Below are 20,196 nucleotides of genomic sequence, written 5' to 3'. Positions count from 1 at the left end.
AGCTGCTGCTTCATTTTTAGACCATGACAGTATCCTGGATTTGAACTTTGTTTGGAAGCCATTTCTTAATTTTAGAATCAAGACTTTCAGAACCATCAAGTCTTGGTTCCTTTCTGTTCAACAGTCCTCTCAATTGATCTCTGTTTGTCATATTTTAGTGGAAGCAGCAGGAAGAAATCAGGCAGCGCCTTCAGCACTTTGTTTGGAAATCTACTTCCCTGGCTCACTCGGTTCAGTAGGGATATTTCCTACATTTTCCTTACAGAAGGTGATAATGTGGCAAAGCTTTCTGCCACTACACAGCAAGGATCCCCCTTCCAGATCTCCACTTACAGTCTTTTCAAGGCAATTTAGGCTGCTTTAACATACTCTTCAAAATTCTTCCTGCCAGGGCTTCCCTGGTGGCGCAGTGGTTGAGAGTCCGCCTGCCGATGCAGGGGACACGGGTTCGTGCCCCGGTCTGGGAGGATCCCACATGCCGCGGAGCGGCTGGGCCTGCGCGTCCGGAGCCTGTGTTCCGCAACGGGAGAGGCCACAGCAGTGAGAGGCCCACGTACCACACACACACAAAAAAAATTCTTCCTGCCAGCCTTCATTCACTGCCTGTTTCCAGACTTCCCTGTTTTTCTATATTTGTTATGGCAGTACCCCCTTTCTATTGCTCTATAACAAATTACCACCAAAACTCAGCAACTTAAAATAAGAAGTATTCACACATTACAGTATCTGTGGGTCAGTTTACCTGGATACCTCTGACTCAAGATCTCTTGCAAGGCCAAAAATAAGGTTTCAGCCAGAGCTGCAGTCATATACACGCTCAACTGGAGGAAGATCTGCTTCCAAGCTCGCTCACAGATGTTGGCAGAATGCAGGAGATCTACTTCCAAGCTCCCTCATGTGCCTTTTGGCAAGCCTCAGGCCCTTGCTGGCTGTTGACCAGAAACATCAGTTCCTTGTGATGTGCGCCTCTCCATGGGGCCACATACAACATGGTGGCTTGTTTTTGAAGAGCAAGAAGACAAAAGAGACGCCACTCACAGTTTTTTGTAAACTAATCTTAGAAGTGACACCCCATCGCTTTTGTTGTATTGTGCTTGTTAGAAGTGAGTCTGTAGGGACTTCCCTGGTGGCGCAGTGGTTAAGAATCTGCCTGCCAATGCAGGGGACACGGGTTCAAACCCTGGTCTGGGAAGATCCCACATGCCACAGAGCAACCAAGCCTGTGCACCACAACTACTGAGCCTGTGCTCTACAGCCCATGAGCCACAACTATTGAGCCCATGTGCCACAACTACTGAAGCCCATGCACCTAGAGCCCGTGCTCTGCAACAAGAGAAGCCACCACAATGAGAAGACCACGCACCGCAACGAAGAGTAGTCCCAGCTCGCCGCAGCTAGAGAAAGCCCACGTGCAGCAACAAAGATCCAATGCAGCCAAAACTAAAAGATAAATTAATTAAAAAAAAAAGAAGTGAGTCTGTAGATCCAGTCCACATTCAAGGGAAAGGATTATACAAGAGCATGATTGCCCAGGAAGAAGGGATCATTAGGGGTCATTTTCCTACCAGAGTGGTAAAGAGAGTCCCTGCTTTTGAGGAGTATACTTTTGAAAAGGAAGGGAGAAAAAAACTAAAAAAAAAAAACTTTAAAACTCCGTAACATCTAATTCTGATTTTTGAATGGTCTACCACAATTGCTGTAACAATTTTAAGAAGGGAAAAGTGCGTTTGAATTGTTACAGAAGATTTTATAGGCAAATCTTAATCTTAAATCTTATATCAGAATTTTAGGAAGAATAATTTGCCAGCAGTATTATCAGTGACCTGAGGCACTGAGCACCTGAAGGCAGGGAACACAAGAGGCCTTATGAGTAATCAAGATAGAGATTTTAGATGTTTCTTGATTTGGCGACTAGACAGTAAGAATGGAGTGCAATGTCAAAACATTCTGAGAACAAAGAGTGACAAGAAAATTTTGAATGACTTGATAAATGAATATATATCTTGGGCTATCATGTTGGATGTTTTACATATTTTATTTCTTTGAATCCTCTCAATACCTATGAGATTGGTATCTTTTGAACCATTTTATAGAAGAGGAGATCACGGAAGATACAAGCTAAATGACTTGCCCACTATCATCCAGCTGTGACGTTGTTTTTTCTCTTTTGGGGCCCTGGTCTCTCCAGCCCCCAAGTCATGCTCTTTTTTTGTTGTACTGTTCTGTGGCATTGTCCTGGAGAAACGAGGGACAGTGAAAATAATCGTAGTCATAAAGTCATCTTGTCATTTGGCATATTCTAGGCACTATGATCAATACTTTGAATATATCACTACTAGAAATTCTCCCAACCACCTTATGAAGAAGGTGCTGTTATTCCCAGTGATGTGAAAAGAGACTAAGTAGCCCAACACTACAAAATCAGGACACACAGAAGTCAACTGACAGAAAATGGAAAGAGAGATGCCTTTGCAGAGAAGGGGATGCTTTTGCTGAAAGCCATCTGGATGGTTGGCACAGACTTAGGAATTTTAAACCTTAAAGTGTTAGTTTGAGGTCTTCCTCCTCCAGAGAAAAAGCAACTCTCTTCTATTCTCCCACAGAACTGAGTCTGAAAATATATATAACCAAATTCAATTCCAGTAAACAAATTCCAACAAAAACTGCGTAATTAAGGCTATTTTTATGATTAGCACCATTTAGTTTCCCTGAATTTACCAGAACAAACATTGCTGCAGCAAAAATTACTGCTAATGGTTGAACCTAACAACAAGAGAAAATCCCCAAAAGGGTCATTTAGGCCCCAGCTGCAGCTGTGCTTCACTGTATTTCTTACTTGAAAGCTGAGAATTAACAGGAAAATCAGGCTCTGCTGTGCTGTGCAGATGTGACTAAAACTGTATCAATTCACTCAGCAAACATTTGTTCGGTGCCTACTGTATGCCAAGCAGTGTGCTAGCCACACTGGGATCACAGGGATAGATTATGCCTGGCATTCTCAGGGAACCTACAGTTGAAAGAAGTTGTTGGGAGGAGGCAGGTATAAAAACAGCCAAGCTTCCTGAGTGACAGAAGGCATGCCACGGAAACGTAAAGGAGTGAGTTAGAAGAGTCTTATGCCAGCAGCTTCACGGGATGTGCTAAGTAGATGGATATTCATCTTGGACCACTGGGGCAGGAGTGGAGTCGATCAGTGAGGAGAACAGAGGCCTGGAAGTTTGCTTGGCCTTGGGTAGAAGCTGGTACCTACTCCAAAACTGGGAATACAAGAAGAGGAGCAGGTTTAGGGAAAGGAGAAGTTTTACTTCAGAAATGACCAGTTTGCTTTTTTTATTTTATTTTATTTTTTTTTGCGGTACGTGGGCCTCTCACCGCCGCGGCCTCTCCCGCTGCAGAACACAGTCTCCGGACGCGCAGGCCCAGCGGCCATGGCTCACGGGCCCAGCCGCTACGCGGCACGCGGGATCCTCCTGGACTGGGGCACGAACCCGTGTCCCCTGCATCGGCAGGCGGACCCCCAACCACTGCGCCACCAGGGAAGCCCGACCAGTTTGCTTTCAAAAGATTCATGTGGCAAAGTCTTCTAGGATATTATATTTATGAGACCAAAAGTTAGCAGATGTCTGGTTACAAGATTTGATGAAGGCTTTAGCCTGTTGCTGTTGTAGTATAAGTACTGCAGCAGCAGCAGCAGCAGTGCTCACTTATTTTGAGCATTGCCATGTTCCTGACCTTGTGTTGAACACTCTACAGGTACCATCTAACTTAATGTCATGACAACCTTGTTATACTAAGGAACTATTTTTATCCTCGTTTTATAGATGAGGAAATTGAAACTTAGATCTGAAAACTAACTTTACCAATATCAAGAGCCGGGATTTGAACCCAGGCCTACGTGACTTCAAAACCAAGATGCTTTAATTGGTCACCACTTAACTCACCACTATAACAGATACTGTCTGTTCCTTCTGTAAAACCTACACTGAGATCTACAGCCCTCCTGAGTATTCAAGGCTCTAATATGTCTACATGCTTCTGGTCCCACCAGAACCACCAGAAGAGGCAGAACCTGTCAGTTGTACTTAACATTGTAATTATGTATTTTAATAAAATATTAAATCCCCCAATAGCATATGAGTATAAAGGAAATTGTGTCTATGAAAGCAGATACAATGCTTTGCAAAGATTCAGTGAAGACTGGTAGCTCAAGAAAATTAGATGTGAGAAGGAAACGTAAAAGAGAAAAACCATAAAAATCTAGAGGACCTTAGCACTCATTTTGCCCTGCAAGAATCTTTTTCATCCTTTTTTTTTTTCTGCACACGGGCCTCTCACTGTTGTGGCCTCTCCCGTTGCGGAGCACAGGCTCCGGACGCACAGGCTCAGTGGCCATGGCTCACAGGCCCAGCCGCTCTGCGGCATGTGGGATCTTCCCGGACTGGGGCACGAACTCATGTCCCCTGCATCGGCAGGTGGACTCTCAACCACTGCGCCACCAGGGAAGCCCTTTTTCATCCATTTTAAGACACTGCATTAATTCTATAGATTATATGCTCTGGTTCTGGTTTATATAAGAAAAAGTGCATGAAACATCAGTCAGCATACCTGTGAGCCAAACCTTTTGAAGGGGACTTCTATGCGCTTGCCCAGGGTGAGCATATTATGAGAGAAAAGAAGAGGACAGGAACTTTGGAGCTCATTGCAGGCAGGTGCAAGTCTTCAAAGTGAACTGAATGATAATGTTCAAAGATGTGGAGGGTGAATTTCAACACCACAGGATTATGCACCAGGGTTTTTGGTTGGAGAAAAATGAAAGGAATGTATTTCCATCTTTTTTTTTTTTTTTACAAAGCTTTAGTTCTGTAGACTGTAAGCAGGATAGCATAGAAGAAAGAGCATGGGCTTTGGAATATGTTAGATGTGTAGGCTTCAGCAACATAACTAATTGACCTTGGGTAAAGTCTCTGAACCTCAGTTTCCTCAAGCTAACACGGTACAGTAATACCTATATTAGTTTTTTAAGGAAGGTACAGTGGTGGGCACATAGTAAGTTACAAAATAATCACTATTCTTTTTTTGACCCTTTATGGGAAGCCATTAAAGAGTATAAGATATTAATCAAGAAGGTAGACAAGAAGATGAAAAGGCAAGAACTATTCTTGCCTCATTTAAAGTGGATTTGCAGGTTGGGACGAAGAACTTTCAAGAGTCTCTGTTTACTTGAAAGATGCTGAATCTTTTCAGAATAAAGAGATAAAGAGAAGGACCTGGATACCACTGGAAATACTTTGTTGTAGCAACTTTTGGGGGGTACAACGTTGTCTGTCTTCCTCTGTAAATGTCAGATTCAGTCCAATTTAATTTTGAGGTTTATGAAATTCTGCTAACATATCATTCCATGTAATTTATTTTATTTGCAGATTACCATAAAAATAATGTCCATTTTCCACAAAGATAAAAAAATCAGAAGAACACATACGCTAAGTCTACCAAATGTAACTTTTTAACTTCCAGGTGTCTATGAGGTTCTGTAGTAAAGGCACCCTTTATTCTAAAGCCTATTTAGGATGGGATTGGTAAATGATCTGTGAGAGAGAATGGCAATATAACGTTTTTAAACGCCCTATCCAGAGTCTCTAGTAAGTAATAAGTAGAATCAAGACAGTAAAATATACATTTTGTCCTCAGGATGCTTATGAGACTAATTAGAAACAGAAAACATTAGTAAATGGAAAGATGAAATGAGAGATAAAAAACTTTAGCAGATTGCAGGTGATTTGGGTGTTGAGGAGAGAGACCGGTAGAGTAAAAAAAATAAAAGAATCGAAAGAATTATTAATAACTTACATTTATGGAGATAATTTTGATGACTCAAATGGGTAACAAAGCCAGAATTATACTTAGAGGTAAGAATTGTATATATTGTACAACCCTTATCCTGTTATTCACTAAAAGGAGCGTTAAAAAAATAAATATGATAGAATGCTGCCTTCTCATCAAATGACTTTACAGTGCATTTTCTGGATATTATTGAAAACTTCCTTAGCAGGTTATAGATATTACCAAGTAAATGAATTGGCGTTCTTGGATTTATTCTTTTAAAAATGTTTGTTAAGATCCTGTTATAGGTTAGGCCCCCTCCTAGGCACAGGCTTATGTTCATTCCCTTAGATATGGTGAAGAAGTATCTATTTTCAAGCTGGCAAAGGGAAGTCAAATTGTTCATTTCAACTCTTATGTTTAAAATGTGCTGCATTGTCATCAGACTTTAAATTTAACTTAAGATTTTATTGAGTCATTCATGATAGTCATCAAATTGATTTGATATAGAAGTGAATTTTATGTACCTGGCTTAGGCCTTCATAATAAACACCCGGCTTTGCTGCTAGTTGTAACTATAGGGTCAAAAACAAGCACAGAGTTTTATATCTCTAAATCAAAACTTTCATCCGGTTATCTTGAGATTGTGCACTTTGCCAGCCTTGCTACCTTTCTATTAATAACATCACTGGGATTCATAAAGTACCTATTAGTTCTAAAAGTATGTATAAATAGGAGATGAATTAATTTACAGAATATCACACAAAAAAAATACCAAGTCTGGAATTAAGAGTCCTTTTAAGGTTTATAGGAACTAATCATACCATGAATGGAAGCTATCTGGAACCAACCAGCCCCACTGTTCAGCTACCTTGCCCTGCCAGTGCCAAAGACACTTAAAATGGTATTTCCAGTTTAGACATTTTCAGACTGGTTTCTTTCTTTCTCTTTTATTATTTTATTTATTTTTTTAACATCTTTATTGGAGTATAATTGCTTTACAATGGTGTGTTAGTTTCTGCTTTATAACAAAGTGAATCAGCTATACATATACATACATCCTCATATCTCTTCCCTCTTGCGTCTCCCTCCCTCCCACCCTCCCTATCCCACCCCTCTAGGTGGTCACAAAGCACCGAGCTGATCTCCCTGTGCTATGCGGCTGCTTCCCACTAGCTATCGATTTTACATTTGGTAGTATGTATAAGTCCATGCCACTCTCTCACTTCGTCCCAGCTTACCCTTCCCCCTCCCTATGTCCTCAAGTCCATTCTCTAGTAGGTCTGCATCTTTATTCCCGTCCTGCCCCTCCTACTGAACACTGGCAGAAGACTTCAGACCTTTCTTTCTTTCTTTTCTTAAAATTTTATGTATTTTTGGCTGCATTGGGTCTAGTTGCAGCACGTGGGCTCAGTAGTTGCAGCACATGGGCCCTAGAGCGTGAGGGCTTCAGTAGTTGTGGCACATGGGCTCAGTAGTTGTGGCTCAGAGGCTCTAGAGCACAGGCTCAGTAGTTGTGGCACACGGGCTTAGTTGCTCCGCGGCATGTGGGATCTTCCCGGACCAGAGGTCCAACCCGTGTCCCCTGCATTGGCAGGCAGATTCTTAACCACCAGGGAATTCCCTTCAGATTGGTTTCTAAAGACCCCTAGGGTTCCAGGTGCTGATGAGCTATATAGTATAAAGATGGAGGCCAGGACTTTCCTGTGGCGTAGTGGTTGAGAATCTGCCTGCCAATGCAGGGGACACAGGTTCGAGCCCTGGTACGGGAAGATTCAACGTGATGCGGAGTAACTAAGCCCGTGCGCCACAACTACTGAGTCTGCGCTCTAGAGCCTCTGAGCCACAACTACTGAAGCCCACACGCCTAGAGCCCGTGCTCCACAAGAAAAGCCTCCGCAATGAGAAGCCTGCGCACCACAACGAAGAGTAGTCCCCACTCACCACAACTAGAGAAAGCCTGCACACAGCAACAAGGACGCAACACAGCCAAAAATTAAAAAAATTAAAAGAAAAAAAGATGGAGGCCATCCACCTCTTTCCCTTTCAGTCAAAGCATCGCTGATTATATTAGGGCTGTGCGGGGGAAGGGGGTTTCTAACTAACATGTAACCAGTTTGGAAAATCACTGCTCTGTATGAAATATCCTGACCTTACTTCTATACACAAATGCCACCAAAGTCAAAGTCTTCATGCTAATAGTCTCTGTGTGTGGAAAAAGAGTCTGAGGATGCTGAGGCATCCTTTGTTTGTTCATCGTGGTCAATGCCTGCCAGATTCCTTAATAGATACTGTATCTACTTCTGGACACCACAATTTAAGAGAAAATACCGAGAGCTTGGAGAGAAGTCAGAGTACAGGCGCAAAGACAATTACAGAGAATGAGACCTACAAGGAAACTAGAATTATTTTACTCAGAGAAGTCAGAACGGCAATTCATTAATGGTCTTGCAGAAATTAGGAATTATTACGTTGAGGTTAAGGATTGGATTTCCTTCATGTGCAAACATAGTCAAGTAAATACCGTTTCAGGTTTAGCAAGAAGAATATAGTGTAGAGCCAAAAGAAAAAATAACAGTAAGATGCTAAGCCTCTTGGATCAAAGGAATAGATCACTCAGTATGCTATGAAATTTTTTTTAAAAGGCAGTATGAATCCCTAGCTGTTTTATGTATGAAATGTAATACTACCTGAAGGAACAGGGGTGAATTAAATGAACTTTGTTTTTCAACACTGTGACTCAGTGATTTATCTTTAAATTATATCAGACGGTATAGATTTCAAACAATTATTTTGAATTAGAGTCTCATAGCCTGATGCTGCCAGGAGAGGAGCTACTTTCTAATAATGTTAAGGAACTTAGTCGTGAGGAGGAATATTTATTCCAAGGGTCATGAACTCATATACCTACAGGTGCCCATGGGTATCACGAAGGAGTGATGCTAACAGCTTAGAATAATGAATTATGGAAGTTATGGTGTATTACAAAGTGTACCTGTGTAAAGGGACAACGACTGCTGACTCTGGCCAGTGGTTATCATGTCGTTATGTGCTTATATTGCCAGATCTTTGGCTTTCTCAAGAAAAACTGGAAATCTAGAATAGGTGAAAGTTTTTAACATTGCCAAAATGCTGAGATTTATTAAAGTAGTACTGTATACGCAAAGCGATACACCTGTGTGGGCTGTAAGTTAGAAACCTTTGGTTAATTCTTCAGGTCACTAGTTCACCACCACGTTAGTTAGACAAGCAAATGAAACAGAGTTGATTAAACTCTAAAACTTAGGAGAATCAATCTACTAAACCTTTGTAAGGCTTAATTAAGGTCCTTTCCAACTCGATGAATCTTTTGGTCTCCCCTTCCTTCTTCCCTGCTGTCAATATTGGGTGACTTATTCATTACAGGTGTTGGGAATTTAAAGGAATTACTTATTTCCCTTAGCAACATAATTTTATTTAGTAAAAACATCAAACACTTTGATTTAAAATAAAGGTTTTGTTGCTTTACTAAAGATACTGCTGATGCTCTTAGATTTTTAGAAATGCACTTATAAATGGCATAGACATGTCACTTTGGATTTTTGAACTAACATTTGTTTGTAACATTGACTGAATGAGGCATGCTTGACTCAAAAGCCTACTTACACTTTTACCATTTGGTGACATATTTTATTTCTCTTTTATAAAATATTTTAAAATAACCCACCTCCACATGGGTAAGGACAGCTGGATTTCTGAAATCCCCTTCCTTTCAGACAGGAGAATATGCCACAGATGAAGAGGAGGATGAGGTAGGACCTGTTCTTCCTGGCAGTGACATCGCCATTGAAGTCTTCGAGCTGCCTGAGAATGAGGACATGTTTTCCCCATCAGACCTGGACACAAGCAAGCTCAGTCACAAGTTCAAAGAGGTAAGTTGCTGATCTGCAAAGTATTTTTCTATAGCTGTCCATTTCATTATTAAGTATATATATTTGTTTGAAAAGTGTATTAAGAATAATCAGTTTTTTAAAGAAAGCCTTTCAGTAACAGATTGTCCTGAATCTCATTGAATTTCAAGGCAAAAGTTAAGTAGATCTCATTCCACAGTCATTAATTTAAATGCTTGTTATTTGTCATAGTGACAGTTTTTAACTTGTCTGTTCCATAGTTTCAAGCTATAGCTTAAATTTGCAGTTTTCGTGTCAGGATTATATTTGTAAAGCTTTATGAAAGTTTTGGAACCTGGCTTTCCTCGAAGGCAGTGATTTCTAAAAAGGCTTTTGTTTTTCTTTTCCTAAAATAGACAAGGTTCCAACAGGGATCCGATGATATTCCCAAGTGGTTTAACTGAAGAAAGTTTAATGAATGAACTTTGAGTAGAGTTAACAGAACTACCAAGGGATGGTGCAGTGTAGAGGGACTGGCCACAGGGGAAGTTGTTACCATCTTTTGGCTTAATGGGTAAAGAGGGAAAGAGATTACCTTTTTTTGAAGGAGGGCCATTCAACAACTGCAGCTTTGTAAGATGCAACCACTGCTAAAAACTACATCCTGGGGGTAAGGGTGATAATATACCAAGACCCTTCTGTCCTCTTGTTGATGCCTCCCATCAGCTTAACCCAGGCAGCGGAGCCTGGGAGATTCAGTCTTGAAATCTGAAGAGATTAGCCTCCTGAGGCAGGAGCTGTCAGAAAAGGACCAGGAATGGATCCTGAGGGGGCGAATGCAGATAACCACAAAAACTCTTCTTCCAGATGAACTTCTCAGACCCCCAACTTGTAAAACAGAAACAGTGATGAATGGGTCCACAAGCATTTTATTCTTCATTGCTTTGTGGAACATCCTCCGTTGTTGGAAACAAGTGTGTCATTATTTACAGCCTGCCCACAATAACCCTGAAGCACTGAGACTTGAAAACCATTGTTTTGTGGTTGCAAGTCTCTTAGGGACTTGACCACTTGGAAAATATATTCTCCTATTCATGAAAAACAAGGATTATAATTGCAGATTTATAATTTATAAATTTATTTATAATTTCTAATTTTGATGTATTATAAACAGGTCAATTTTATATGTTCTCATGTTTTACCTAATACACCTAGTACATTGACTTACCTTTTTAATTCCCTATGACAAATTTATAGTTGTGAGACCAGTGTCAAAGTGAATGTACTTTTCAAATGTAAGTGTTTATTAAATAAAACAACTTATGTTCATTATAGAGTTTTAGAAAATACAGATTTGTATAAATGCCAAAAAATCATTCTTAATCCCAGTATTGTAGTATTTGGGATTGTAGGATGTATACTGTGTTAAATTCCTGCTCTTGATACTTAAAAGTGTATTATTAGGATTTTCCCATGTCATCAAATATTTTTCCATAAATGATGCTTATTTACTGTTTCATCTTATGGATCTTATATAATTTACTTAATTCTTTGTTTTGGAACATATCCTTTGTTTCCACGTCTTTTTAAATTATTAAAAGTAATGTTGCAATAAATATTGCAATAAATTATCCTTAGGATAATTTCTTACAGTGGAATTATTAGATCAAAGAATATGAATATTTTGGGGACTTGTACTTAATGCCAAGTTGCCACCAGAATGGCTTTTCTATTTATGTCACCCAGTGGTTTTGAGCCCATTTCTCTTCCACATATTGTTATTAGTCAGGTTGAACCATTTCCATTTATATAGTTCACAGAGTCCTTGAGACAAAATACATGGGTTTTTCAGATGATTTATGACTATTCCTAGTTCTAAATCAGATACAAACGTCTCAGTGACAATGAAGTACACTATTATATAATGATTAGAATTCTCTTATAGTAGAAGTAGCAATGCCTACCTTAGGACCATTTCTTATAAAGTCTTTCTAGATTAACTGATATCTTCAAACCAAAGAAAAATGCAGAAAAAGAAAGTTCTTCTGCAGGAAGTGACTGAGTGGGAGGAAGTGGTATAATCTGTTTCTCTTTGGCTCTGAATTGGCCCAATAATACATATTATCTGAAGAGTAGATGAACTATTTGTTCTTTAAGAAATCTTCCTTGAGAAAAGACAGTCTCTTCAATAAGTGTTGCTGGGAAAACTGGACAGCTACATGTAAAAGAATGAAATTAGAACACTCCCTAACACCATACACAAAAATAAACTCGAAATGGTTTGAAGACCTAAATGTAAGACCAGACACTATAAAACTCTTAGATGAAAACGTAGGAAGAACACTCTTTGACATAAATCACAGCAAGATCCTTTTTGACCCACCTCCTAGAGTAGTGGAAATAAAAACAAAAATAAACAAATGGGACCTAATGAAACTTAAAAGCTTTTGCACAGCAAAGGAAACTATAAACAAGACGAAAAGACAACCCTCAGAATGGGAGAAAATATTTGCAAGTGAATCAACGGGCAAAGGATTAACCTCCAAAATATATAAAAAGCTTATACAGCTCAATAACAAGAAAACAAACAACCCAATCAAAAAATGGGCAGAAGACCTAAATAGACATTTCTCCAAGGAAGACATACAGATGGCCATGAAAAGCTGCTCAATATCACTAATTATTAGAGAAATGCAAATCAAAACTACAATAAGGTATCAGCTCATGCCAATTAGAATGGACATCATCAGAAAGTCTACAAACAACAAATGCTGGAGAGGGTGCAGAGAAAAGGGAACCCTCTTGCACTGTTGGTGGGAATGTATATTGATACAGCCACTATGGAGAACAGTATGGAGTTTCCTTAAAAAACTAAAAATAGAATTACCATATGACCCAGCAATCCCACTACTGGGCATATACCCAGAGAAAACCATAATTTAAAAAGACACATGCACCCCAGTGTTCATCACAGCACTATTTACAATAGCCAGGTCATGGAAGCAACCTAAATGCCCATCGACAGATGAATGGGTAAAGAAGATGTGGTACATATGTACAATGGAATATTACTCAGCCATAAAAAGGAATGGAATTGCGTCGTTTGTAGAGACGTGGATGGACCTAGAGACTGTCATACAGAGTGAAGTAAGTCAGAAAAAGAAAAATATCGTATATTAATGCATATATGTGGAATCTAGAAAAATGGTACAGATGAATAGGTTTTCAAGGCAGAAATAGAGATGCAGATGTAGAGAACAAATGTATGGACACCAAGGGGGAAAAGGCGGGGGTGGTGGTGGGATGAACTGGGAGATTGGGATTGACATGTATACACTAATATGTATAAAAAGGTAACTAATAAGAACCTGCTGTATTAAAAAATAAAAATAAAAAGACCCTAGGACCTTCTAGGAAATGTAAGAGGACTCGGTCATATTCAGTAGATGCCCCTGCCTTGCTTATATTCCTGATTTTACTGATTGTAGCTTGTATTGTTTTCCTCATCTCATTCTTGCTACACTTTGGGAAATCCTCACATATTTTGCACTAATTAATATAACACTCTCAATTTAGTCTGTCTCTTTGTTATTGTCCACTCACCTTCCCATCTTCTGACATACATCTAATGAAAGGAATAGAGGAATAAAGAGCTGTGATCATTCACAAATGTCCTTGATAGTTGCCCATGGAATTCCAAGGGTCTTCTAAAGTATTATATTTTTGTTTGTTTTGTGTTTGTGGTTGCAGTTGTGGTTGATGCTGCTGTGATTTTGGTGAAACTCTGATAAATCTGTTCAAATAAATTCTTGTTCCAATCAAAAAAAAAAAGAAAAGAATAATACCATGTGGTTTCACTTATATGTGGAATCTAAAAAAAAAAAAAATCTTCTTTGAATGTTGTAACTCTCAATCCAACTTTGAGGCAGTGAGGACAAGGTTGTGTACCCTGGCAAAAGCCTATTATATAGCTCTTCCATGTTGCCAGGTAAGCATGACCCCTACTCTTTGTTAGATAATTGAGCTGGAAATAGGGTACACATTTTTTTAATGGAAGCTAAAGAGCCTAAAAAGCCGAAATAGTATATGGAAGGTTATAGCCTCCATTTTCTGAATTGAGCCAAGGACTCAGTGCTCCATAAATATTGTTTGAAGTTGACTCCATAGTGCAGACAGCTGCGTGATCTGGACCAGGGGCTGGCAAACTATGGCCCATTGGCCAAATTGGGCCTGCTGCCTTTTTTTGTAAATAAAACTTTATTCAGACACAGCCATGGATGTGCATTTATTTATTGTTTGTGGTTGCTTTTATTCTACAACAGTAAAGCTGAGTAGTTGTACAGAGACCATATGGCCTCCAAATCCTAAATTCTTTGGACTTCTACAGAAAATGGCTGCTGGCGTTGGTGTAGGCTGCTCCATGATCTGGACCCATTCTATATAGCATGGCTGATTTAGTTTTAGCCTGAGTAACCAAATCTGTAGTTTTAATTTTGGCTTTTAAGAATTGGAGGTTTGTCACCACCTCTAGAACAGACAAATACCACATCATTTCACTTCTAATCCTTTTATTCTCTTTTGTTTTATATTTAACATATGAATATATTTATTTCTTCAGGAGATTGCTACTCAGTATCAACTGTGTGGCCCCCTGTCACAGGATTTGTATCTTGTACACTGCCACTACCACAGTTTGAAATTTCTTTATGTGATTAACATACGCGCCCAAATACTGTACAGTGTTAGATATTTTTCACAAGATTATACACAAAACCTGGGGTGGAGGTGGAGAGTCATTTTGTGTTGGAGTCTGTAGAAAGTCTCATATTACATAGAGTTCTCTTAATTACATTATTTCAAGCAAAAGTATATGTTACACTGTTTGGGCAAAGCAAATTAGACTAACATTCTCTCAGTCATTCCTACTTTTAGCCCATTATGTATCTTGCTGGACTAGATCTAAGCTCCTCTGTTTTTGCTGAATATTGTACCCACAGTCTTTGCACGGTTCTTGGCATGGAGTTAGTGGTTAAATATTTGGTGAATGAATGGTATCAAGCATATACTAGAATTTGTTGTATAAACAAGACAGCTCCCTAATTGAATTTTCCCAAATAGCTGACAAGGGGGCTAGCACTTTTATTACATGCTCATTTACCCATTTCCTTCTGGTTGGAGGCCCAGCGTTATTACCTACAGTATTTGTGCCTTAACACTCTGGACTGCTTTTGGTCTTCATATTGTATTCCACTTTCTCATTAATTTTTGGTGCCGTACTGTTAGAATATATATAAAACATTGATGGAATAAATCAGATCCATCTAACTCTTCTCTTCAGAAATTCCATTACTTTTCAACTTATTCAAGAAAACACTTGAATCACTTTAACTCCCTTGAAAAAACTTCCTTGCATTTTCGTACTGTAATTACATTAAGATAGTAAATTAACTTGCGGAAAGCTGGCATTTTTATCACATTGACTCTTTTAATCCAAGTTTATGGAATGTATCTGTTTAATTCAAGCCTTTTTTTTCTGACCCTTTCTCAAATTTTATAGTCCCCTCTATTATATAAACGTCACCTAAGAAAATCTTAACTAGAGTGGATTAATCAAAAGCTGCCACAAAGGTTATATTAGCTCCAATATAAGTTAAGAAGTCTTCTCTATTTTTCATTTTCAGAAATGACTTTTATAAGAGACACTTAATGACTTGCATAAGATGGCAATTTCTGTTCCCTGAAAGTTTGTTATTACTCAGCTGTAAAACCATCTGTGCCTTTGTGGAGGAAGATTTGAAATACTTTTTTACAATAACTATTAGTCTTTTCAAGTTTTCAGGTTTTTCTTGGGCCAATTTTGGTATTTTGTATTTCTCAAGAAATTCATATATTTCCTCTAGGCATTCATATTTATTAACTTATATTTTTATAATATAGCTTTAAAATACTGAAATCTTTAGTATCTATAACTAGTTCCTTTTTTTATTCTTTTCTTTATTTGAGTACTTTCAATTTTTTCTCAGTGTTTTTTTTCTAGAATTTATCTGTCCTGTTAGCTTTACATTTCTTTTTTTTCTTTCTTTCTTTTTTTTTTTTTTTTTTTTTTTTTTTCGGTACGCGGGCCTCTCACTGTTGTGGCCTCTCCTGTTGCGGAGCACAGGCTCCGAACGCGCAGGCTCAGTGGCCATGGCTCACGGGCCCAGCCACTCCGCGGCATGTGGGATCCTGCCGGACCGGGGCACGAACCCGTTTCCCCTGCATCAGCAGGCGGACTCTCAACCACTGTGCCACCAGGGAAGCCCTACATTTCTTTTTAAATTAAAAAATACTTATTATTTCCTATCGATACCTTTATTTTTCCTCCTTTTTTATTTTTTGGCATTAATCAGTTGCACTTGGTACATTTACTTTTGATAACCCTTACAGTCTGATAAGTGTATTTAAAGCTGTAATTTTTTTCTGAATATTGCTTTAGCTACATGTCACAATTTTTTTTTTACATTTAGAATGCCACTGCCATTTAGATGTAATTTCTTTTGCAATTTCCTCTTTAACACAAGAATTATGTAGTGGCATATTTTACTTTCCACACATTTCAACTTTATTTTGCTATCCTTTTGTTATTGGGTTCTAATTTTATCACACTATTCAGAAAACATATTCCATATGGTAGCTATTTAGAATTTTCAAGACATCTTTTGTAACTTAATTCATAAATAGTTGTATTTAAATATTTCTCATGTATGTAAAAAGCACACATATTCTGTGCTTGGGTATGAAATTTATATAAGTTAAATTTATATAGATAAGATTAATAATACAGACACACACGTCTTCTCTGCAGTGTGGCTTAGATTTTGTTGGCTTGATGTACTAATTCTGAAAAGCATATGTTAAAGTTGCCAGCTACAGTTGTTTCTTTCTTCCTATAATTCTAGCAATTGTAGTTTTATACATTTTAAATCTTTGCTGTTAGCTGCCTATATGTTCAGGATTATTACAGCTTTTCGATTTATTGTAACATCGCCCTTGTTTCTAATGATGCATTTTACTCCAAATTCTATTTTGTCTGATAGTAAAAATTCAACACTGTCTTCCTTTTGCTTCATATCTGCTTTTGCTTCCATCTCTTTGTTTTCAGCCATTCTGTATCCTTTTGCACAATTGTGTTTCCTTCAGTCAACCTATTCCTAAATCCTTTATACTACTCTAGGAGTCTTTGTCAGTTAACTGGTGAGTTTACCCCATTTATATTTACTTTAATCATTTTAATATTAGAACTTACATCTACCACCTTATTTCATATATTACAGTTACCATGCTTCTTGTTTTGTTTTGATCTTTTTACCTACTTGCCATTAGATACATCAAATTTTCATCTGCTGCTTAAAAGTTATACATTTTTATCCTATTCTTCTAGAGATTACCCTTGAGTAACTTTGACTCAGTCTTAGGATATTTTCTCCCAGCAATATAGAAAGGAGATCAGCAGCTATGTCTTCACCATTTAACAAAATGATAGCCATAGCATATGTTTATCTACCTCTCCTCTCCTCTCATTCTAATTATCGTGACACAGGAATGATAATTAGCTGGTTTTAATACTTTGATTCACAACCTTTTCCCCTGAAAATGTTGTAGGGCAAGCTTCGTTGTTTTGAACTAGCATTGCATACTGTAAAGGAAAAGTCTAATGACAACAGATATTTGGATGCTTGTATTACTTTAACCTTGTACTTTAAATTTTTTATCACAATTTTTTTTTTAAACAACTTTATTGGAGTATAATTGCTTTACAATGTTCTGTTAGTTTCTGCTGTATAACAAAGTGAGTCAGCTATATGTATACATATATCCCTATATCCCCTCCCTCTTGTGTCTCCCTCCCACCCTCCCTATCCCACCCCTCTAGGTGGTCACAAAGCACCGAGCTGATCTCCCTGTGCTATGCAGCTGCTTCCCACTAGCTAGCTATTTTACATTTGGTAGTGTATGTATGTCCATGCCACTCTCTCACTTTGTCCCAGCTTACCCTTCCCGCTCCCCGTGTCCTCAATCTGTTCTGTACATCTGCATCTGTATTCCTGTCCTGCCCCTAGGTTCTTCAGAACCTTTTTATTTTCTTTTAGGTTCCATATATATGTGTTAGCATATGGTATTTGTTTTTCTCTTTCTGACTTACTTCACACTCTGACAGACTCTAGGTCCATCCACTTCACCTCAAATAACTCAATTTCGTTTCTTTTTATGGCTGAGTAATATTCCACTGTATATATGTGCCACATCTTCTTTACAGTTTCTTGAAGTAGGCCTCCTTTCATTAATTTTTTTCTTCCAATCTGCTTTCCTTGTTTTATGTTTGTGTTTTCATTTTAGTCTATGAATATTTTCTTCATTTTTAAATTTTTTTCAGTTTCTGTTTCTTTTCTAGAAACCCTGTCTTCAGTATTATCTTTTTTATGTTTCTTTTCTGTTTTTTTCTATTTCTGAGATTGTTCTCAAATGTGTCCTCTCATGTCAATGATTCAGTTTTCTGTAGCATTAAATATGCTTTCAACTTCAAGTTCAGGTATGCTCTTTAGCACCTCTAAAATGACTTTTAATTACATTTTTAGTTTCCTTACTCTCCACTTATTCCTCATGCTTCTTCACTTTCTCTTCATCCTGGTGTTCCATAGAGTTACTTTAAAATGTCTTTTTATTTATGGGATACATAATTTTCACAGGTTGACTTATTTGAATTTTCAAGTTGATGCTCTCTTTTCCTTGATCTGAAGTATTTAGTAATAGGCTCAGTTTTGCCTTCTTCTCATTTATTTATCTTGAAATGAGGCAAAAACCTTTTTTTGTATTCAAGCAGCAATTAGCCACTTTTAAAAATTACGAATTCCATTTCCAGACCTACATGAGGAGGACATATCTATGTGCCTAGTTTCCAGCCTGGTGGCTATTTTCTGGCAACCTATCATCTAAAGCAGTTCTCTGTACTAAGGTGGGATATCCAAATCTCGCCACTCAGTTCTTGAAGTTAAAGGGGAAAAAAAAAAGTTATTCCTTGCTATCAAAGCACTTACTGTGACTGCCCCTGTCTGTATTGCTGCACTTTGGGGTCTGCAGGTGAAAGTAGGCAATGTGCCACTATCAGCCACCCTTCCTGCATTCTTTTCCTCATCTAGCAGTTGCTTTCTGAATGAATATGGAAGGTGGAGAGTTAGAGAACCTGGTTTGAGGACAGCTCCTGGGAAGGACAGTAGAGGTTGCCCATCTTCCTCACTGCGTAGACCTGGTATCTCAAGCAATCAGTGAGAGAGACACAAAGCATCTCCCTGTCTTGGGAGTGAAGCTTGGATAGATTTTTCTTAATTCAACTTCATGACTCCTTCATATTCTAGTAACAGTTGTTTCTAGTTTCAGTGTCAATTTGGTTGTGAGTTTTTCTTTTGTAATGTGATTTCACTGGAAATTTAGTGGGAAGTAGGAAGAGGCTGAATCGGAAACTGCTGGCCAGGTGCCATTTCAGTGGACTGTGCGGTGCTTCCCCTCCACCACTCCTTCTCGGGAGCCATAGATATTAGCTCCCAGTAAAAACAGTTCTGCATTTGTCTTGAGGAAAAAATATGGAGTGTAAAATATTGTGTTATTTTGCTTACTTAAGTCATAGAGAATCTATGAAAAGTAATCTAGAAGAAGTTATTAATGCATTAGATAGTAATCTTTATGGAACTTCCCATTAATATGTAGAGAAGGTAAAAAATGTTATGTACTTAACAAGAAACAGTTACTTAAAGAGTAGCTGTAATTACAGGCTGTCACCTACATCCAGCACCTTCACCATCAATAACCAGTTTATGAGCACCTCCTTAGAGAGTGACCCTGTGCTGCATATACTGCAGTTAGTGTTGCCATTCACATTAGGTTATGATATCATTCAATCAGCTGATTTCAGCTAGTTTTGCATAATGTTTCCTGAGAAAAACACTTTTGTTAATATAAAGATAGGTACCATATATAAACCTTTGAGCAGAAATTATAAAGCAATATGGCGTAGTTTCATTTTAACAGCACCGAAGTATAGGCAAAAACAGCACTTATTTCTTCTTTTGTGGAACTTACACTGTCATAGGTAAGACAGACTGCAGTCAAAGTATCACAGAGATCATTGTAAAAATTCTGATTCCAGTGCTGAAACTACTTCATAAAGTTGTATGCAAATATCAGTTATTATTTTGCCCTTGTAAAGTAAAAACAGAGAATGTCGCTCTTATCCGTAAAATCTCTAGTACTAGAGCGCCCTTAAAATCTTTCCTGCAAAGATAACATTTTTCCTTTTTAAAGAAAACTGTTTTTCATGCTTGCACAGGATAAGTAAAGAGTGCAGAAGTTCAGTTTTACAATGTTTATGTGTAAGGATGTTTCTATTTCTAGTGCAGTTATCTTTGGATTATATTGATTCAGTGATGTGAGTACATGTGCTGTATTCATATTTTTGAAAGAAATAAACAGAAAA

General features: G+C 38.2%; 1 protein-coding gene across 1 annotated transcript in view; it reads left to right on the top strand.

The window, feature by feature from the left end:
- PPP1R9A (protein phosphatase 1 regulatory subunit 9A) overlaps positions 1 to 20,196 on the top strand; it is a 316,728-nt gene that overhangs the window by 230,804 nt on the left and 65,728 nt on the right. The window contains exon 7 of the mRNA XM_073809700.1: positions 9,576 to 9,731. Coding sequence (XP_073665801.1) covers positions 9,576 to 9,731 — 156 coding nt within the window. The remainder of the gene's footprint in view (positions 1 to 9,575; positions 9,732 to 20,196) is intronic.

This window comes from Tursiops truncatus, chromosome 9, assembly GCF_011762595.2.
Source record: "Tursiops truncatus isolate mTurTru1 chromosome 9, mTurTru1.mat.Y, whole genome shotgun sequence".
In the NCBI taxonomy this organism is placed as follows: domain Eukaryota; kingdom Metazoa; phylum Chordata; class Mammalia; order Artiodactyla; family Delphinidae; genus Tursiops; species Tursiops truncatus.
Note: the sequence above shows the minus strand (reverse complement) of the source record. Positions and strands in the feature narration are given on the sequence as shown.